The sequence below is a fragment of the Eurosta solidaginis genome, chromosome 4, assembly GCF_040869045.1.
Source record: "Eurosta solidaginis isolate ZX-2024a chromosome 4, ASM4086904v1, whole genome shotgun sequence".
Classification (NCBI taxonomy): domain Eukaryota; kingdom Metazoa; phylum Arthropoda; class Insecta; order Diptera; family Tephritidae; genus Eurosta; species Eurosta solidaginis.
In genome coordinates, this window is record NC_090322.1 from 252,942,672 (window position 1) to 252,965,496 (window position 22,825).

General features: G+C 37.5%; 1 protein-coding gene across 1 annotated transcript in view; it reads left to right on the plus strand.

The window, feature by feature from the left end:
- Window positions 1-6,132: 6,132 nt before the first annotated feature.
- Window positions 6,133-22,825, plus strand: part of LOC137249415 (sodium-dependent neutral amino acid transporter B(0)AT3) — a 36,889-nt gene continuing 20,196 nt past the window's right edge. Inside the window, exons 1-5 of the mRNA XM_067780869.1 lie at window positions 6,133-6,560; window positions 10,258-10,595; window positions 13,349-13,526; window positions 13,606-13,797; window positions 16,444-16,678. Coding sequence (XP_067636970.1) covers window positions 6,471-6,560; window positions 10,258-10,595; window positions 13,349-13,526; window positions 13,606-13,797; window positions 16,444-16,678 — 1,033 coding nt within the window. The 5' untranslated portion in view covers window positions 6,133-6,470. The remainder of the gene's footprint in view (window positions 6,561-10,257; window positions 10,596-13,348; window positions 13,527-13,605; window positions 13,798-16,443; window positions 16,679-22,825) is intronic.

Sequence of the window (22,825 nt, forward strand, 5' to 3'; positions counted from 1 at the left end):
GTATATTTTTCATTAAAAATCAATGCGTTGAAAAGCGCAGTTTTTTCCTTGTCGATAGGTATTTTCTGTAACTTGTGTATTCATCATATTTTCTCCCTACAAAAAAATTGAACACATCTGTAGCGGAATTCACTAACTTATAACGATGTGATTTGTCGAGATTTTAATTAACGATTTTGTCGCTGGCCTTATCGATTGTGCTATTCACTAACTTTGTTTTAACGAATCGAAATAAATTACATTTAAATTTCGTTTTAATAGTATAAAGGTGGCAGCACAGCTTAACGAAACCTAAAAAATGCGAAAAGCACAAAAGGAGTGCCAAAAATAAATAAATTCCGCATACTAACTGCTTTTAAAAGTTTTTACATATTTTAGCAAAAGGTAAGTAAATGCGGTATTAATTTTTTTTTTTCTCTGTTCATATCGCAGTTATTCTTGTACCCCTTAATTGACCATCAAGTTGAGAAATAATATCATGAGCCAAGTCTAGGGTTAGTCGGTACAGCTTTAGAAACTCCGTTGCATTCAAGTGGAATGGGTCATCTACTTCTCTATGAACCACTGGCGATGACTTAGTAATTCTTCATTTTGTGATAAAACGTACGCCAAGTACTCAAATGCCATTGGATTTATAAATAAAGCAGCTTTTCGTGTTTGAAAGTATTTAATTAAAGTTCCGATTTTCTTTTTTAACTAAAATTGCCAGAAATATTAATATCGTGATTTTTAACGCGGCCAATTTACTTGCCGTTTATTTAACGACACAGCTGATCGTCGATAAACGAATATCGATACAAAATAGTTACTGAATAACGAAATCGTTATAGTTATCGATTCGCAAATAATCTATGCCAAATTTCGTTAAAAAAGTTAGTGAATTCCACTACTGGGCAATCATATCCTCATGGTGGAGTGCATTCTCCGTCGTTTTCAATTGGATGATTAAATAAATATATCTCTAGTGCTGTTTATCAATTAAGTGCAGCCTACATACTTAATTTCACTAGGCTCAGAACAATTGTTCGCGCATGGTTAATTTTTCATGAGATTTGCTATGAGCCAGTATTTCACGCAGCACCACTTGCGGCGATTTATCAATGACCTTTAAGTCTTTGAGGATTACTTATACTTTAGTTACATACTTTATTATGCCTTTACTACGTGGTGTTGTTTTTGTTTTTCATTCATCATGTACATATCAAAAGGAGCTATTTCAATTAAAGTAAAGCACTTGCAATGAGAAACCATTTTTGTTTTTAACCAAAAATAAAATTATTCCTGCGGGTCCTCCTAGTAAGATTGCTAACCCTCCTACTAAAGGAAAACTTCATTTATCCACGGTTATTGTATATTCAACTGCTAATGGATTTTGTAACAACAACTCTTTAATTAGCGTGCGGCTAATGTTCATGAATAATTGTTTGAGGGTGGATATATACTTACGCATATACATACATACAAAATAGTGTTAAGATAGACATGAAATACACGTGATTTGGTTGAGGTGCAAGAGTGAACTTACGATCATTAATATTAGAACACACACTTTTACCTTTTATATCAAAATGCCTTTGAGTGGGAAAGGGTTTTGTCATTATTCAAAAATTTTTTGCTGAGTATCTAAAAATGTGTCTTTAAAATCTTTATATATAAAAATCACGTGCGATATTGTTTGTCCGCGATGGACTCCTAAACTACTGAACCGATTTTGAATTTATTTTGCACCACGTGTGTAGTTTGATCCAACTTGAAATATAGGATAGGTTACATCTCAGTTTATAATCACAATTTTAGAGGTACTATGCCATTTTTTTTTAATTCAGGAGAGTCTTTAGTTGTTTTTTTAAGCCGAATTTCAAAAGCAACGAAAATCTGCATTTCGTTTGAATATTATAGTGAAGTGTGAAAAATAAAAAACGGGAAATTTGGTATTTTTGATGCGCCTTCATGCTTATAAAGAACAGAGGTCAATTAGGGTCCGCGATAAGTATCTACCCCAAGATAGCAGTTCAAGAAAATGCAGTGGCTCCGTTTTATAAGGTTTTTTTTTTGGACATAGTGGAGCACGTGCACAATGGCCTTTTCTACAATCCCGAATTCAATACTGTGATGTTGGTACGCCTCCAATAACTTCTTTAGGTCAATTGGTGCACTTGGCTGCCAAATATGTTCAGACTGCGGTCCATATTTGAGAAGGATCCAACATCAGCTTGAACGAAATTTAGCTCACCATCACATACAATTGATCGGACCTTAATCGCAGTAGGGATCATCGCTCTATGATCTATGATTTCCTTAAATTATTTGCATATACAATATTGAAAAATCAACATTTTTGTATTTGAAATTTGACATTTGAATTTAGGTTGAAAAGTATGCTCATAAATTTAGGTCAACTCGCACACAGCCTTAATATACAAAAGTTTACCCAGCCTTCACTTACGAAATCATTTTGACTTTTTGAGTTCTTAGATTTTCTGTGTTCCAAGCTTCTAATAGAATACTTATCTCATATACTGCATGGTTAGAGTCCTCAAAATTATTCCTCTAGAGTCGCCTAAACTCTTATGAACTGGGGTCTGTAGAAGGCTGAGGTAGCATCTAGTCAAATCTGGGTCAAGTAGATGTCCCACAAAACCAATATTCAATGTGCTTAAATCGAGCACACATACACGGAGTTAGAGGGACGACAGCATTTCGTATCAAGAGCTTGGGGAGCGGGACACCCGGCTTATTACATGTGGCGGTCGTTAAGGGCGAATGGTGTTGGAGATTACCCCTACATTGCGATAATTATCTGGCTGGAAACAGTTGGGCAAGCAACAAAGAGTAGCTGAACGGCAATTGTCAAGCGGTGGTAAAGTAGATGTTTTCCAATGGTCATAGTGACGGCAACAGTAGGGTGGTGGCATATCAACGGTCGACACCAGTTGAGTAACGGGAGTAGTATGGATAGGTAATATAAGTCCCAAGTGTAGAGGATAAGTTAAGGCGAAGCATCGATCCCTTCCAACCGGCCAGTAGGTGGAGTAATTATGTAAGATGACTTCATCTTAGCAAGATACTGTGATAAGTTTGGCAAATCTGTCTAGTTAAAAAGCGCATGAGACAGTGGAGAAGCATACTATTTTATTTTACTTGGCGCTGTCATGTGCCTGTTGGGCTGCTATGTTAAGGTATGGTTTTAGCGGAAAATGGGTTGACTAGTATTGCTGTTGAAGCAAATAAGCTTGCAATGGTTGGGAACCGCTGCGTTCTCCTGCTTCGTTCGACCCTGTCACGAGAATATCACTGGTGAAGACTTGCATTCTATGGTGGAATTAGATGATGATCGGCTGCAACTATGTGTCTTTTGATAACCAACCGAAGCATCGTAACTAGCAATCATCTTGCCCTGCAGGTAATCTTTCATAACCAACTTAATTTGTTGTAAATACCTACCTGTCTACTTATCTTTTAAAACGGTTTTATTTAGCTTGACTCTGTGTAGAGGCCGGCTGGCCGGCCGGCCGTTGTTTACGAATTTTGTAATTAAAATTTAAGTAACTTCTCGATAAGCTACAAGTTTGAAACTTGGAATATAGTTCAGAACCCGATGACGATAATAAGAAAAAATTGAACCGTCCAATGCTTTTATTTAATTGTCTGATCAACGCCCTAGATTGATGAGGAGTGTGGTTACTAGTACCTAGGACCTACACACCTAATAATTTTCTAGCTTTTAGTATTATTATTACTTAATGTAAGTATTGTTTTCAATAAAACCGTTATAATTAAAACTTTTTTTTTAAATTATTTTATTTACATACTTACTTGTAAATATAATTATATCTATACCCCTAACCTCACCTACTTGTAAATATAAATATATCTATACCCCTTTACTAATTTAGTATCGCTTTGGTTGTATTTCTTGTGCGCAGATCTGTCGCGAGTTCGTATCGGGCCGCTGGCCACTTGACCTCTGCTTCTGGCCAGAAGGGCCTTGAGCCAGAGTAGCAAACACTGGCTCACATCACCTATTGCTATGTGTCGAGGTCTTTCGGCCTTGTTGTTGGCTCCAAGTGATCAGCGGAGCTCTTAGCGTTTACAAAAGCTCACCTATCCATGGTTATTGGCGTGGTAACAGGACACTGTCCAATGGGACTCCATGTTGCACGCCTTGACCGTGAAAACTACTTTGGATATTAAAAGAAATTAATAATTAAGATGTTGTTTTAGAAGACTCAAAATTAAATTTTTAAGAGGCCTTTTCTAAAAAAAAAAAAAAAAAACTTCAAATTAATTTCCAGTGAAATGCGCTTACTCAGTGGCACATTTGAAATCGGAAGCATACATTTATGGGGTTATATCAGGAGCTGCGGAGTGTTTTCTTTTACTTGTAGCACTGCTTCGCCTCACTCACAAACTGTCTTCGATATTCTCTACCGGAAGTCCAGAAAAAACTTGCAGTTTCAATAGGGCTGGGCAAAAGAGACATGGGTGTTAGAGGTGTTGGCTCCACATAGAAATTGAAAAGATGCTACAACAACAACAACATGATTGGTGTCATGTGGAGACACATCACATGCAGGACACACATTGCGTGTGTCGAGGTTGATTCTGGATACGTAAGAGTTTAACCTATTAAAGTATCAAGAGCCTGGTTGTCCCAAAAGCATGCTTTCTGGGTAGCCTGCTTTCCTCTTCATCGGGTTTTGGATATTGAATTCTGAGAAGACTCCTTGTTTGCTTTGGAGACTCTCAGGGTGGCTTCACCATTCTGAGTTTTCAACAGAAACTGTTTGTAGAAGATTTCGTTTCTCTCCTTTATGGGAAGTATTCCTGCCTCACTGTGCCGATGATGGACTGGCGGTAAAAAAAACATGCCGTGGCAGTCCTGAGTGCGGTGTTTTGACAGACCTGCAGCTTTCTCCAACGTGTTTCTTTTAAGCTCTGTAACCATATTGGACACGCACACATACGGCTGACCGATTAGTTTAAAAGTTGATATGAGTGTTTTCTACTACTTTAGGTGCAACGTCGCAGCCGGATAGTCGATAGCGTAATGCAGCGACGTAGATATCGAATATTGCCGACATTTGCCACGTTCACGGCGTACAGCGGGAGTCATTGGTGCCGTATGTCGTATCGCTGTAGTCGTATCCCTAACGTAATCAGCTGTTTATCTTTACGACGGTAGACCAAAAACCAATTGGTTGGCTACGATACGGTTACGACCTTAGCGGCACCAGTAATCGATTGCATTGATTCCCATAATGTTGGTCGAATCAGCTGTTATAAGGTTACCGATACGGTTACCGATAAAGCACCAATGTCTGCAGCTTAAATAAGGTCGCTGAAGATTTGGTCGGTGATAGTGCCAAGTTACGCGAGGCGAATAAACTAGAAAACTGCAGCCATCGGCGTAGGAATTAACGGTAACCTCTTCGGGTGGCGAAGCGAGGTTTGATATGTAAGATTTAAACAAAAGTAGAGCTATCTTGTTTAGAAAAATTAATAGATAATTCTAAAAAATCTTTATGCGCTTCGCGCTTATTTCATTACGTTTCTCTGAACCGATCCCGTCTTATGAGTCTCGATGCCAACTAATATCCTTACTATCCCTAAACAATCGCAGAATTCTTTTGACCTCGTTGTTCATTTTCGATCTTTTCACGGGCAAAATTGACTGCGCTGCTTCTTGAAAGACTATGCATAAATACTCCCTGTTGAAACCTCCGCCACTTTGAAATCTTTTTCATAGGGCTGAGTAGAACTGTTTATAACTCAAAAGCGCCTATTAACAGAGCCCTATCAGAAAATTATTGCTTCTCAAGTGTTTTGGATATTGATTTTCCGACTCAAAATACGCTTTTCAACTTAAACTAAAAAATTACTTAATCTGTAGTAATATAAACTCTTTTTTCTAGTGTTCTCCATAGCTTAATATCAGCTGGTCTCTGTAATTTAGTCATAAGTGTCTGTACTAAACATTTGTTACTAGACTAAATAAATAAATAGATAAATAGCACGTTTTGCTCATACAAATGAATTTTCATTCATACAAATACATATTTTCATTTAAACTTTATATATTGTCCCCAGAATTATATAAGGATTGACAATCCAACAGAATGAATAAACTAAAAAACAAAAGCTTAAGTAATAAAGAAGGAAAAACTTGAAATTGGACTTAGGAGCACGACGCCGTAAACGAAGATTCAATTCCAAAAATTTTTAACCATAGATAAATTTATTTTATTTATTTATTAAACAATTTATCTAATCAAGTATATCATAAATAATATAAACGATCTTCTTAAAATTTGCTGAATATAACAAATGTAACAAGAAACAAAATCCTAACTAAATTTAAAAAATTTCAAAGAAACACATTAAAACATATAAATAATCATAGAAATAACTAAAAAATAACGAAAACCTAATTTAACTACAATAAAATAAAAATAAAAATAACCAACAAAATGGCGAATACTGCACAGCTTTTGCGGCGGCAAAGTTCCCGCGACATTATTTTGAAAAGCCAAAAGAGCATCGATCAAATGGAACTGCGGGTGAGTATGGAATGAGTTTAACATAGCAGGTAGTAATATTTTACTAGGTGAATGTGATTTGGGGTTCTATCGTTTCTGAGCCTTTCATAGAGGCTGTTCATATCTTTTAATATAAATCGGCGATAGCAGCCCCCTGGGAACAGTTATTATTTAATTACTTTTTAATCATTTTATCTCTGAGTAAATTGTCCTGGACCAATGACATTATGTTTCGGCGACCTATATGTATATCGAGGTCGAGCAAATTTCGAAAAGCGGCCGGTGTCATGTTTCGACACTGTGTGTATCAATTAGGGATCGCTTTATCGTTGCGATTTCAGAATGTTTTCAGAACTGTGCTTTCCGGAGTATATAGGTTCTAGAAAGCGGACCGCACTCCGTTGGAAGGACCAGGTGAAAGACGATTTAAACTTCCTTGATATGATCAATTGGCGCCGGTTGGCAGAGAGAAGAAGCGACTGTCGACTGACTCACAAATTGTAATCAATATCCTCTAACGGGAGCCCAAGGAAACTTGCTGTTTCAACAGGGGTGGATCATAAAGAGAGGGATGTTAGAGGCTGTGGTTCCACAATACAATTGAAGAGATGGTTGGTGTAATGTGGGGATACGTTACAAGCAGGACATATGTTTTGTATGCTGGGGTTGATTCTGGATAGGTAAGAGTTTAACCTGTTACAGTATCCAGATCGAAGTTAAGCTAGAGTGACTCGCATTTCCCTAGGGAGTGGGCATTCCTCTTCTGCAAGTTTTGGGTATTGTTCTTTGAGTATAGGATTCACCGGGAAATTCCTGGCATAGAGGTCCGACGCCTGTTTGTGGAGTTCACTGAGGAACTACTTGTATTTTTTGGCTTCATACGCCTGTGTTCTCAGGTGCCATATTTCATCATAATGCTTACGGAGATGACTCCTTAAGCCCCTGGGCGGTGTTGGCTCATCAATCAGATGTCTGTTGGGATGCCAAGGTTTCTCCGTATTCAACAGGAACTGTTTGGTTAGCAGTTCATTGCATGCAATCGGCTGGCCAATTGCTTTGTAAGTGGTAATGAGCGTTTCTTTATCTTTACGCCAAGTACTGCCAGCAAGAGATTTTGACTCGGGATTTTTCTCGGCCAAGGGCTGTCATTTCAGTGTAACCCCATTTAACTTGTTGCCGTATCCTAACCTGCTACAAGAACAGGATCCGCAGCGGGTAGATGAGGCTGAAAATTGGGATGTAGCAGCTACAAATACCCTTGAAAGGATTGATCTCTACAACCCCTTAAATCCCTGATTGAATCCAATACTATAATCTTGTGGAACTAGCCCGATGCCCTCGAAAACGACTTTTTATGATCCCTTAAACCCTTCGGGTCTGTGGATTTTAGTCGCTTCTTACGACAGCCAGTGTTGGGGCTGGTTGGTTGTTGGGACCATTTGTTGTTGTCTGCTGTAAGATTACTAAAAAGTATGTCCGAAGTATTTGCTGAGCATTTTGCAATTTCCATAAGTTCCCGCAGTATACACAAAGCTATCAAGAGCTTGGAACCTAATTTGTATAAAAGCTGCGAATTCGCACAGGTGGAGCATGGAACAGCGTCCAGTATCCCATGATTGTGGCAGTAATCCAAAGATTTATTTTATTGACTTAGTTTTAGCAGGTCTTCAGTTCTCTTCGTATCATATGTTGTCCATTTTTATTTGGTTACCCTATTGGAGTACAGCCTGCTTTCTCCTAGAACTTGGTATATATATTTCTATTGATGTTCGTGGGTCAATAGCTCCTATCAGATTGATGTTTGAGACATTTGCTGCAGCACGAAACGTCTTTTTGCAGTACTGGACGGCTTTGGCCTATGCGATGATGGATTTAAGTGTCATGGGTGCTGGTCGACTATCTGAGTAAATGCACAAAACGGGTCACCTTGGACATGAGTTACAGGCTCCCTTTATATCCAACGCATTCGCTTATGAAATACTAGCTGAGTCAGGAATACGTATTGGAAGAGTGATCTTACACTGCAAGGTGAAAACATTAATTCCCAAGCGTGGAAGAGATACCTTACACTGCAAAAAGAAAAACCTTAGAAACAGACCTTTCGTGAGGTGTACGTCTTCTTAAACCTCTGTCTGCCTGCTGAATATAGCACTGCGCCAAAACTGTTAAAGTGTTTCAGTATTTAGACCCACGAATGTTCAGCCGCGTACAGGTTTCAGTTTCATGGAAGTAGAGCTCTAGAGGTAACTAGTTTTATCTTTTAATGTTTGTCTAGATGTAGATGAATCACCATACCAGCACCCAACACGTTAGTATATGTCGGACGACGGCCAGTTAAGCTTAGTATCTAAGCTATCTAACTATTCTCAACTCTTATAGAGGGGAAGAGACCCAACCAGTTACAGTGGGCAGTGGAAACTATGACATTTTATTTTTATTAGCCCTGCAAGGACATCAGTAATTAGTGATATAAATTTCTGGTTCCGAACTATACCTTAAGTACCAAATAAGTATTAGTTCGATAGTAACTAGAATTTCTCTACTACCAAAAATCGACAGTTAGGGTTTCCATATTTAATATATATTTGATAAATACGATATCTGCAAAAAAAACTGCTATTAGTTTGAAGGAGCTCCGACTTTGATACCTTCTTTCCACACACTTTTTTCTTATGTAAACTCTATACCACATAAGTAAACAAATTGGCAGGAAAAGTGTTCGACCAAGGGAATTGTTTCGTATATAAAATAATACATTAAGACAGTCACATACAACTTATACTTGAGTCAATCCATATTAAAAATGCCTAAGTCCTTCAGAGGTCCTTTTCGGGGAATCCGAAACATTACATCGAACCTCGAAATGGGTTTTGTAATATAGCCTGTGGAAAAGGGTACCAGCTACAATATTTCAAATTTTCGCCTTAATCAGAATTATCTTAAAATGGGAGTTAATATTTCCAATACCGATTAGGAACTATTGAATAAGGGAATAAAATCAGATTGTAAGCAACATGTTGAATTTCGGTCTGGTACGGAACCAACGAAATAATACCAACAAAAGAACTACATCAAAACTGTAAATTTTAGTTCGGAACTATGGAAGTAGTACAAATAAACTGAAAACATCTATACTAATGGTTTTTTAAATATTTGGTAACTATCGAAAGTGCTAATAAATGAACTAGTTCTGAAGTAAAAATTTTTATCTCGTTCGGAATTATATAGAAGGTAATGCAGCGGGGACAATTTCCACCGCCTATGACATCGCCATTTTAAATTCGCTTGTTGAAACGAAAGCATGAAAAAAGAAAGAGGATGAACTAGATTGGAGTGAGTTTTTCCCTTCAGGGATTAAACATTTTCAGCTCTCTTTCTCTTCATAAATAGCTGTTATTTATGGATGGAAATAGATTAAAATTTTCAATAAATTCCATTAAGAAATTTATATTTCGTGAATATGAAAATTATTTCCAAGAGTGATCGAATGATTTTGCGGTTAGCATTGTTCGAGAGCTCTCGTTCAAACCTTAATATTAATTATTTGCTAAAGATTTCCCGTCATTCCTTGTTAATTTCGTTTTAGAGGCAAACTAATTTCGATGTTGTGTCATCTTCAGGGGTCTTTTCCTAAAACTAGTTTACCTTTTATCTTATAATTTTAATTTTTTTTGAACGTCCTCACATAAATTTGTATTTTCTTTTGTTTCCTTTAAAGGAAATGCGTGGCCGTCTGGTACCAAAAGAACATCACAGCAGTGGCGGCAATAGCAGCACACATCATCATCATCACCCACCTCACCAACATCATCAGACTATGTTCGGCGCGACCAATCGAGCATTTTTGGGTGATGCTTTTGATGAATCGACTGAATTGGAACCAGAAGCGTTTGGGGCGGCGGAGGCGAGTACAAGCAAATCAAAAGCAGATTTGGCTGCTGCAGTAGCAGCTACTGTTGAGGCATCACAAGAACCAGACATTATCGAGGGTGAAAAGGAGGGTGAAGAACGTGAAAGTTGGGATAATAAAATTATGTTTTTGCTAGCAACAATTGGGTAAGTGAAGTAAACATAATGAAAAGAAAAGGTTAAAGTGCTCATAAGATGTGAAGGATCTCTTAAGTAATTGTGCACTTTCACATGGATGGATGTACTATAGGAACTAGAAAAAGAACATAACTGTTATTGTCAGCTTAGCATTATAATTCTTAAGTGGTGGAATACAAGGGGATATCTTAGATATCTTAGATAGCTACATATTGTTATTTTTGGCACATCGACGTCTCCTATATCCTGCGGGAAATGTTGATTAAGTTGTAAATTACAAACTGTATCATTCAGAGATCTTTCTACTGACATCGTAATGAAATAACATTCAAAAATGTTTGGGATGAAACTTGGCATTCAAATAGCTAATATTCTGCAAGGATCCACTGACTATAATTTATTTTTTGATGAAGGGGTCCTACGCCTTCTGGGAACAGTGGAATGCAGATTGCCAATTCTTTGAGAGGATATACTGGTTATAAATTTTTTAATATGGGGGAGAGGTCACACGCCTCCCTCGTAAATATTACTTTTTTACTGGAACAACACGACCACAGGACACTCAAGTATACTAAACAAATACAGTTTTCTCCCTCCTAGCACGGATCGCTGTGCGACCACAACAGTTGCGGAAACCAACTTTAAGATAAACATACCCAGCAGGGATGACTGGACGGAGTCGGACAAGTGCCTTGCTATGGGCAACAGCATTTCCATATACACGGACGGCTCCAAGCTAAACGGGAGAGTTGGGGGTGGAGTATACTCAAGGGACCTTGACCTCCAGCTCTCATTCAGACTACCCGACCACTGCAGTGTATTCCAGGCAGAAGTTGCAGCCATAATGGAAGCCGCAGCTAGGATAGGGACATACATTGCCGGCAAAGAAATTTTTATCTTCAGCGACAGCCAAGCTGCCATAAAATCTCTGGGCTCCCACTCGTTCAATTCTGAGCTAGCACTAAACTGTCGCCGATCTCTTCAAGAGATGGCCCAACAGAACCGTGTACACCTCACATGGGTCCCTGGACATAGGGATATCGAGGGAAACTGCATTGCAGATGAACTCGCTAGGCAGGGTACAACCAAGCAGGTTCTTCCTGGACAAGAACGCTTAGGTATGCCCCTGTCCACATGCAAGCTAATGCTAAAAGAGCACATCTACCGTCAAGCCGACGAAAGATGGCTACAAACACCGGGATGTCGAACGTCGAAAGAAACCTGGCCTAAATGGGACCCTAAAAGGTCCCGTCACGTTTACAACCTAAGAAGGGATACAATTTCCACACATGTAGGGGCACTAACGGGTCATTGCCTCATAGGTAGGCATGCAGAAAGGCTAGGAGCGCCTTATCGTCGTTGCTGTAGGAGTTGTAAAGAAGATGAGGAGGAGGAAACGGTGATTCACCTCATTTGCAACTGCCCAGCGCTAAGCGGAGCACGGCAGCGCTTTCTGGGAGCTCCATTTCTTGATAGTATGAGTCAGGTTGTGGAGCATGACGTCAAGGACCTGGTAGCTTTCATCAGGTCCTCAAAATGGTTCGAAGAGGAGAGGTAACGGTGTTTTTCGTGGTATCACAACGGGCCTAGTACTACTGGCCTAAGTGTGGCCTCGGGCAGCCACCCCAACCTAACCTAACCTAATAATTTTTTTAACCGCTATATTTCTAAGTATATTTATCTGGATCACCTTTACTGTGTATATGGAGCATATAGATATAGGTTAATCAGTTTTTGAAAAGTGGGCTGTACCACCCGCATCCTACGGAGGCACCGTCAGGTATTATTTCGGGTCGTGATCGTGTACTTTTGGGACCATGCAGGGACTTTATCTCTCTTTCTTTCTCTTTAGGATCGCTTAGGGACGATTACGGAATTCGGGATAGTTTCAACTTATTTTGAACTAACCCTGGATCCTTTATGAATTAACGGGGGAGAATAGTTTTGGTAGTATATTCTTTAATGTCAGGATCTTATAATTTTAGAATCGTTTCGAGGCTATTTTTGGATAATTACGGGGATTGTTTCAGGATCATTCAGGAAAATTTCGGTATTATTTAAAAACTAGCTTGCTCCGTCTACCACATCGAAGGTCCTGGGACCAAGTCCAGGGCGAAGCAAAATAAAAATTAATAAAAAAGAGTGTATCTATATCTGCCATGAAAAGCTGCTTAATGAAAATGCATCTGCCTTGCAGATGCTTTTCTTTATTAAGAAGATTCTTGATAGCTATTGAGGCGTATTTGTTGCTTGTCATCGAAGGTTTTGCAGAGTACTATCAGTGTAACAGCCCTTTTCCAGGTTTGAGTCCATTTGCTATTTTCCTGTTAAGGTTCTTCAGAAAGAGAAGATGCTTTATGCACTTATCGGGGCTTTTAAACCTCACTTCGAGTATAGGACTACCGTTCTCTTGCACGGTTCGCGAATTTTTCTGTACCTGGAAGAGATTAGCCCCTGATCGAATCCTGGTATTGTCAATTAGATGCCGTTCCATATTTTAGGCTACGTTAGATGCCGTCAATGCTTTCTTGACTGCGTTGCTTCTAAAGAATACTTGCTGCTGTAGGTGAGGACGCCCTTTCCCATCTTGTATGGCTGCCGTTATGCGTTGTGCTTCGGAGGTCTCTCCACTGGTATTAATCATGAGCAATAAATTAATAAATTGGATTAGTGAAAGGATGAAATTGTTTTTTTTTTTTTTGCAGGAGCAAAGTACCGGCAATAGTTCGTTAATAATATTTTTCTTTTTTTTTCTCTTTTAGCTACGCTGTTGGCTTAGGCAACGTCTGGCGTTTTCCCTACTTAGCACAAAAGAATGGTGGCGGTGCCTTCCTGGTGCCCTATTTCATAATGCTGTGTATACAAGGGCTGCCGATTTTCTATTTAGAATTGGCTGTAGGCCAAAGGTTGCGCAAAGGTGCGATTGGCGTGTGGAGTCAGGTAAAAATGATAAAAAGCTGTAATCTTAAATAACCTAATTCAAAATTATTTCCTTTCACCCCTTTTCACCTTACAACAGGTCTCACCATATTTAGGCGGCATCGGCATCTCATCTGCAGTTGTCAGTTACATTGTTGCTTTGTATTATAATACCATAATTGCCTGGTGTCTCATATACTTGTTGCATAGTTTTGAATCACCATTGCCATGGGCCGATTGCCCTACACGCCTCTATGCCAATTACACTTATGACCATGAACCGGAATGTGTGGTAAGATGAATTTTATCTAAGTGATCATAAATATGTATTTGCAAACACCATGCATCAATATTTGCAATACATCTTACACAAACACACAGCCATACGTACACACAACCCAGTGCATCAGTCAACATACACCATTCAAGCTTTATAAGCGTAAGTACACTTATGCTTATGTGCACCTCAGCGAAATTTTTATAGATTTACATACACATGTACAAACGACTTATTATCATTTAATTTTTAATACATACGACTGGACCTGGATTTTTATTAGACGTAACGTGTTAGAAGCCCTTATACGATGTACACATTGAAGCTGTCATTCGTAATTCACTGGCTCATTCTTCGTTCGGCTTCAAACTATGTGTCGAACTACGCCAAATTCCATACGCAATTTTGAGAGCGAAGGCTTTCGTTCAGCGACAGCTCCTTCTGAACCATACCATACACTACGCTAATCTTCTACAATTCAGTACCAGTTTAATAATTTTTAATTTGTCTGTGCTTACAAAATGAATCACTGCAGTAGCATGAATTATTATAAAACTAGTGAGATTTTGTGTCCTAAGTCGGATGGATTGAGCTGGCTAATTTCCAAACAAGTGATGAGAATTATGCCGGGGGAACAGGTGATTGGAGGGTGGTTACAAAATGCAGTTTAAAAGTTGTAGCTATGCATAAAAATGTTTATGCGAAATTTCGTTCGGATTGGAAGATTTTTGTTCGACTTATGGCATTAAAAGTAGTTTGGAAAGAGTAACTAAAAAAGTGGCGGACCCATGCCGATTTTCCAAATTTTTAAAAGTTTTTTTCTTAGCACAACCATGCCACTACTGAGGTAAAATATCAGCCAAATGTAGTTACATACCATAGAGATATTACAAACTTTGTTACGGTTAGACTTTTAACATTTTTTTTTAAAGTACGCGTGGCCATTCGCCGATTTTGATTACTTTCTCTCAGTCTATAAAATTTAGCAAGGATAAAGTCTCAGCCAAATTTCAATGTACCATCTCCAACGGCTTTTGATTTACGGCTTGTTGGGCTTCCAAATTTTCTTCTTTTAAATGTGGGCGGTGCCATGATGCCTCGGTTTTTCTTAGACGAGGTATTGTTATACATTTTTATGTGGACAAAGTCCAACCAAAATGGAAAAGCACCGCGGGTTGTGAGATTTCAAAAGCCATTTGGCCGGACTACAACGGGTTAGGAGGTTTAGAATATACCCGTGGTAGGTATGCCTGTCGTCAGAGGCGACTAAAATACCAAATTGATTCAAGGGGTTGTGTAGCGCAACCCTCTCAAGGGTTGCCAGCGCAACATATAGCTTCTCCAACCCAATTGTCAACCTCACCTACCCGTGGCGAATCATGTTTCATTAACAGCCGAGGCTCTGGCGACCCCAAGTTCCTCTTGGAACTAGGAGGTGGCGAGGGCGGGATGGCCTAGAAGGTGTAATGTGGTCATATAAATCGTTCTAGAGATGGTCGGGCTAGTACCTTAATGGTGCTGTGTTACCGGAATGTACCGGATCTATATCAGCCCAAGGAACATCAACATCGATAACATTCCCAAAGCCTTCGGGGAGTGTCTTTATCGTTAATACAACAACAACAACAACGAAAGGAAAACAAGGTATGTATCTGCTGGGGAGATCCAGGGCCGACACCCATAGACTTATAGTGGTCTGCACTGGTCACTGGGCTTTAGGCATGATTGCGGAAAAGATGGTTATTCCGCACAATGAACACTGCAGAAGTTGTAAGGACATAGATGAAAAAGAGACTGTCGAGCACGTTCTGCGTAAATGGCCGGCTCTAGATAAACCCGTTTAAGATCATTCGGGAGCCCTTTTTTGGAAGATCTAGGAAGATTAACGGAAGTAGGGATGGCAAACATTTTTGATTTTATAAAGAACTCGGGCTGGTTGTAAAACATATCCATGTAGTACTCAGTAGGTTCAGACGAGTTTTATGGCATAAAACCGGCTTTTCATTAGCTACTTGGGCGACCAGGGCGCTGCCATTATACCTACATATCTACTTACCTATTATTATTCTCATTTCGCCATAGCCGGGTGGCGGCACATGCATTACGTTGTTAGATTTTAAGATACCGGTTTCATTGCGTTTCCTGCTCTATACGTCAGTTATCAGGTCGCAATTTTAGCCTAGTCTTAAAAATACCCGTTATCTGCCGGAAAGTCTGGTAGATTTTTTGGGAATTATTCCTTATAACTAGCACCTGAAGCTTAAATCTGAACTGTCCCCTCAAAAGCTATTGTGATGACCTTTTATTTTATTGTCTCTCCTTCTAAATGCGGATTTTCGAACCTTGGCGCTGGGCTGTGTTTTATCAACTAAAATGAGATATTCGATTTTATTTTAATTAAAAGTGCGTGTGTAAATTTACTGTTACTAGGGCACTTCACATTCCAACATTGTAACCATTTGTAATTGCCCATTTCATAAGAGCATAACTTCAATTGACATTACGGCCATTGACCTTATGTCACTCATCCATAATGAAGTAACCTCATATGTAATTTGAATTAAAAAACGATATTTTTATTGTGTTCAGACGATCAAAACAGAAGTACTGCCTATGTTACATTTTATTTTAAATATTTTAGCGTATTCTTTCTCCTCGTAGGCCTCATCACCAACACAATTTTATTGGTATCGCACAACACTTCAATGCTCGGAAAGCGTCAATGAGCCGGAAACATTTAATTATCACATGGCTATAGCGTTAATAGTTTCATGGTTTCTTGTTTACATTTGTATGGTCCAAGGCATAACGTCGTCGGGTAAAATTGTCTATATTACAGCCATATTTCCATATGTGGTACTAATTATATTCTTCTTTCGTGGAATTACGTTAAAAGGTAAGTTAAAATATTTAGCGAAGCATAAACTATTTGAGAAAAAATTGGTGAGATATACATACAAAAGTATGTAATGTTAAAAGCATATTGTAACAAAATCTTTCATAAGTAAATATTGTGTAATTATAAGGGCGATCTAAAAATTTAAGTCATATTTTTCTTGAATTCTTATTTCACTAGGAAAATATTTTTTTTTCGCTCGGAATTTAAAACTATTTTTTATTTCGCTCGAAATTAAAAGTATTTTTTGAGTATTTTATTTCGACCGAAAATAAAAGTAATTTTTTTTAGTTTTTTACTTCATTCAAAAAAAAAATTTTTTTTAAATGAAAGTTATATCTTGATTTTTTTATTTCGCTCGGAAAATAAAAGTTACTTTAGGCTCATTCCATTTCAAGACACCCGGTCCGCGCAGGACATGATTTTTGATTTCGATGAAATTTTAATATGGTGTTCTTGGGTCAAAATAATAAACACGTGTTTTTTTCCCTCAAAAAAATTTTTTTTTCGGATTTATTTCGGTATTTTATTCACCTATTTTTTCAACTTTGTCAAAAATTAACCGATTCTCATGATTTTTTCTTTGAAATGTTCGTTATTATATTTACTTTTATATAACTTTATAAACAATAGCATATAGTTTAAAAAAATTTGTTTGTTTAGTATTTAGTAAAAATTTATGACTTTTTTCAAAAATTTATTTCTCAAAAAAAGTTTTTTTTTAATAATTTGGGAAAAATTTAAACAACGTGTCATCAGGATGGACAATGCGACAGCTGTTTCGATTATACCTTGTAAATCTCTTCCAAGCCTTTTCTCCCAGGAGTGGAATTCGAACCCTCACTCCTACGATAGTTGAAATGGTTACAAACGCATTCAGCTACGTCATGCCTTAGTTGTTGTAAAGTTTTTCCCAATTGCCTTCTTTTGCATATATTAATCTTCTACAAATCACATACTTCGTATGTAATTATGTGTTGAAGTTATGCATGTTTTTAAGGCGGCTTCAGAGAAACTGGTATTGTTGTTGTTTTTGTTCTATTTATAGAACTACAACGAATTAACCAAATGTTGTCTGTTTGTAAGAGTTAATCGGGGATTGCCCGTATTGCTTTTAAATGTATAAAAACATTTATTTCAAGCAATTTTAAATTTTATAATTTATTTAATAATTTGGGAAAAATTTAAACAACATGACATCAGGGCGGACAGGGCGACAGCTGTTTCGATTATACCTTGTAAATCTCTTCAAAGGTTATTTTTTTTTGTTGAGACTTTTTCTATATTGAGCGAACAGTTCATATTTCAACTTGGCTAAATGCCTATTAGCCAAAACTTGTTGTTTTTGATATATGAATTTTTGAATATTAAAATTTTTCCCCCATTTATTGATGCAATGCATTACAGCATACAATAATTTTGTCAAAAATTAATCGCTTCTCATGATTTTTTCTTTGAAATGTTCGTTATTATTTTTAATTTTATATAAATTTATAAGCAATTGCTTATAGTTAAAAAAAATATTTTTTTAATATTTAGTAAAAATTTATGACTTTTTTTCAAAGATTAATATTTGAAAAAACGGTTATTGTTTTTTTTTTAACTTTTTCTATATCGAGTGAGCAGTTTATATTTCAACTTGGGTAAATGTCCATTAGCCAAAACTCGTTGTTGTTTTCGAAATATGAATTTTTGAATATTAAACTTTTTTTCGCCATATATTGATGCAATACATACATACAAATGCTTAAAATTAATTAAAATATCACATTTGTTATTGAAAACATACACTTGTCATTATTTGAGTTTTTTGTTTTTTTTTTTTAGTTTTTTATTTCGCTCGGAAAATAAAAGTTTTTTTGTGGGTTTTTTTATTTCATTCTGTAAATAAAAGTTGCTTTTTGATTTTTTTGCTTCGTTTGGAAAATAAAAGTTATTTTTTGAGTTTTTTATTTCGCTCGGAAAATAAAAGTTATTTTATAAGTTTTTTATTTTTCACGAAAATTAAAGTCATTAGTACCTGGGCAACCGAGCTTTGCTCGGCAATCTTCGAGTATGCCGCATAACATACTATGTTTTAAATGTTATCATTAATAATATGTACATATATTATATATTTTTACTTACCAATATTTGATTTCCTTAAAAATATATTTCAAAAACATATCAAATACTAACCGCAAAATGAACTGGAATGAAAAATTTGAAATGGGCAATTCCAGCCTATAGTATAAGGGATTGTTATGACAATTAGTGAAATCGAGAAATAAGTTATTTAGGTCGAGTATCTTCATGCACCGAATTATTAATTTATAACATTTTTTTAGTTATATACTATGAAAATCTCACAATTTTATTACATTCCAAAAACTTGTAAATTTCACGAATGACAACTATCAGTTAGTTTAATTAAATGTCAACTTCCTTCCCTAAGCGCCATCTCTTGGTAAGTAGTTAAATGGTTAGTTGTTGGTTTCAAATCCAACATATGCCTCTAGTATTCAACGGTAGCAAATTAACATAGTGAGATATATTTTTGCTATGGTGAGAAATCTTTCTAATAGTAATCTGTGAGAAATTGCAATTATTCATTTCATATTTGCCAAAAATATGCATTTAAATATATTTTGCTAGAATTTGCCATGGTGCCTTGATATTGCATTTCAATTTTATTAGCGTGTGTGAAATTAAGAAAATTAAGTCGAATCATGTGTAAGATATTTTTACGAAGATTTTTAACTTTAATGTTCTCCTTTATTAGAATATGTGTAACTAGAGTATTATTTCGTCAAACTACCGCAACCCTAAATGGCATCCCTACTCAAAAATGTCCCTATTTTTTATTTTCGAATAGGTGGCAACCCCAAATGACAACCCTACTCAGAAATGTCCCCATTGTAATGGCGGAGTGAATTACCTTTTGTTTGATACCCATATCGGCATACCTCATGCAATTTTTTTAATTTCGAATAGGTGGCAACCGTAAATGGCAATTCTATTCAAAAATATCCCTATTGTAATGCGGAGTGAAATACCTTTCGTTTGATACCCATATCGGCATATCTCATGAAATTTTTATTTTTATTTTGAATAGGTGGCAACCTTGTCAAACATTTTGAGTGGCAACACCTAGGTAGAAAGTCTTAGAAGGTGATACACTATCTCTGTGCCAAATTTCATTTAAATCGGTTAAGCCGAGTTGAGTTCCCGAGATCGTTCGGCTATACAAACATACAAATATACAAGAATTGCTCGTTCACCACAGCTCCTACAAATGCTGTTAAAAAGGGTCCTCATTCTCTCAGCACGCAGGCCGTGCGGCCAGTGCCCCATGATTGTGGCAGGTATAAACAGGGCCGCATTAACAAGTAGACAGAATAGGCAGAAAAGGCCTTAAAGGATTTTTACAGTATTTGTTTTTAATACTTCCGCTGTTACTATTATATCAACATGATCATATGTATTTAATTAGCGAGCTTTGCTCATATTGCTTTATACAATGGTTTTTGTAATTGATATTAGAGAAAAATTGTAAGTTTACAAACGGCGATGGTTACTAGGACATGTTTCTGAATTTCACTTCTACAAATATTACTAAGCTTTCAAAAGGGCGCCTAAAAATCATATCCACACCATTAGGAATAAAGTACATACAGAGTGTATGTGCCTACATGGTGATCAAAAGGAATATAAACAAAAAGGCAACTCTTAGATTAGAGACCAATTGTACAGCGAACAACGGAACATTCATATGGCGTAGCAGCTAAAGGCTTGCACTGATATGAATGTTGGAGATTCGAGTTCAACGCTCAGCTCCCGAAAAGCTAGCTGATGAAGAAGTGAAATTCTGAAACATGTCCTAGAAACCATCGCCGTTTGTAAACTTACAATTTTATTTTATCATTATTATTGTTATAATATATTTTTTCTTAATTGAAAAAATTTTTTTTAAATTAGAATAGCAGAAAGAAAAAATTTAGACAACTGCCAAAGCTCGTTGTATAGATCCATTTCGGGAACTGCTAAATTCCTTCATCGGCAACGTTTAGGCGCCGCTGCTATAACCATTCAGCCATCACAGCGGTTTTTTGTTTGTCTTCATTATTCCTACTTCAATTCTGGTTCTTGCCAATTGATATTCACAGCACTGCGACATCTGTTACAGAATAGTTGTGAAAATTGGACTTTGTTTATGGCGGTGATGCCATAGTGTCATATTTTATTGACACTTTTTCCCCGTGCTCTGGGATGTATTAACAATGTTTGTTGTCATATCGGCCTACTGATTTGTAATATCGCGAGTTAATATCGAGCTCAAGGCCTAACAATAATTATTTTATCATTATTATTGTTATAATATATTTTTTCTTAATTGAAAAAATTTTTTTTTTTAATTAGAATAGAAGAAAGAAAAAATTTAGACAACTGCCAAAGCTCGTTGTATAGATCCATTTCGGGAACTGCTAAATTCCTTCATCGGCAACGTTTAGGCGCCGCTGCTATAACCATTCAGCCATCACAGCGGTTTTTTGTTTGTCTTCATTATTCCTACTTCAATTCTGGTTCTTGCCAATTGATATTCACAGCACTGCGACATCTGTTACAGAACAGTTGTGAAAATTGGACTTTGTTTATGGCGGTGATGCCATAGTGTTATATTTTATTGACACTTTTTCCCCGTGCTCTGGGATGTATTAACAATTTTTGTTGTTATATCGGCCTACTGATTTGTAATATCGCGAGTTAATATCGAGCTCAAGGCCTAACAATAATTATTTTATCATTATTATTGTTATAATATATTTTTTCTTAATTGAAAAATTTTTTTTTTAAATTAGAATAGAAGAAAAAAAAATTTAGACAACTGTTGTTGTTTTTGTTGTTGTTGTTGTAGCAATGCTCGCCCCACCTAATAGCCGCGACCGATCACAAATTGTCATCAATATCCTCTAACGGGAGTCCAAGGAAACTTGCCGTTTCAACAGGGGTGGACCATAAGGAAAGGGGTGTTAGAGGCGTTGGTTCCACATTACAATTAAAGAGATGGTTGGTGTCATGTGGGGACACATTGCAAGCAGGGCATACATTTTGTATGTCGGGGTTGATTCTGGATAGGTAAGAGTTTAACCTGTTACAGTATCCAGAACGAAGTTGAGCAAGAGTGACACGCGTTTCCCGGGGAGTATGCGTTCCTCTTCTGCGAGTTCTGGATATTTTTCTTCAAGTACTGGATTCACCGGGCAATTCCCGACATAAAGGTCCGACGCCTGTCTATGGAGTTCACCAAGGACCTGCTTGTGTTTTTCCGCTTCATACGGCTGGGTTCTCAGGTGCCGTATTTCCTCAAAATGCTTACGGAGATGACTCCTTAGGCCCCTAGGCGGTGCTGGTTCGTCAATCAGATGTCTGTTGGGATGCCCAGGTTTCTGGGTATTCAACAGGAACTGTTTGGTCAGCATCTCATTTCTCTCCCTGATGGGGAGTATTCTCGCCTCATTATGCAGATGGTGTTCTGGGGACATAAGAAGACAGCCCGTGGCGATTCTGAGAGCAGTATTTTGGCAGGCCTGTAGTTTCTTCCAGTGGGTGGTTTTTAGGCTTGGCGACCATATGGGTGACGCGTAGCACGTAATCGGCTGGCTAATTGCTTTGTATGTGGTCAAGAGCGTTTCTTTATCTTTTCCCCAGGTACTGCCAGCAAGGGATTTGAGGATTTTATTACGGCTCTGAATTCTTGGAACAATTGCGGTTGCGTGCGCACCAAAATGTAGATCCTGATCAAACGTCACACCCAAGATTTTGGGGTGTAGGACAGTCGGTAGCGTAGTGCCATCGACGTGGATGTTCAATATGGTCGACATTTGGGTCGTCCATGTTGTAAATAAGGTCGCGGTAGATTTAGTCGGTGACAATGCCAGGTTTCGCGAGGCGAAAAAACTGGAGAGATCAGGGAGGTAGCCGTTTGTTTTATTGCATAGCTCATCGATCTTTGGGCCTGGGCCTGTGGCCATTATTGTGCAGTCATCGGCGTAGGAAACGATTGTGACTCCTTCCGGTGGTGAAGGTAGCTTAGATATGTAGAAATTAAACAAAAGCGGGGATAGGACACCACCCTGTGGCACCCCTTGTTTAATTCTCCTTTGTTTT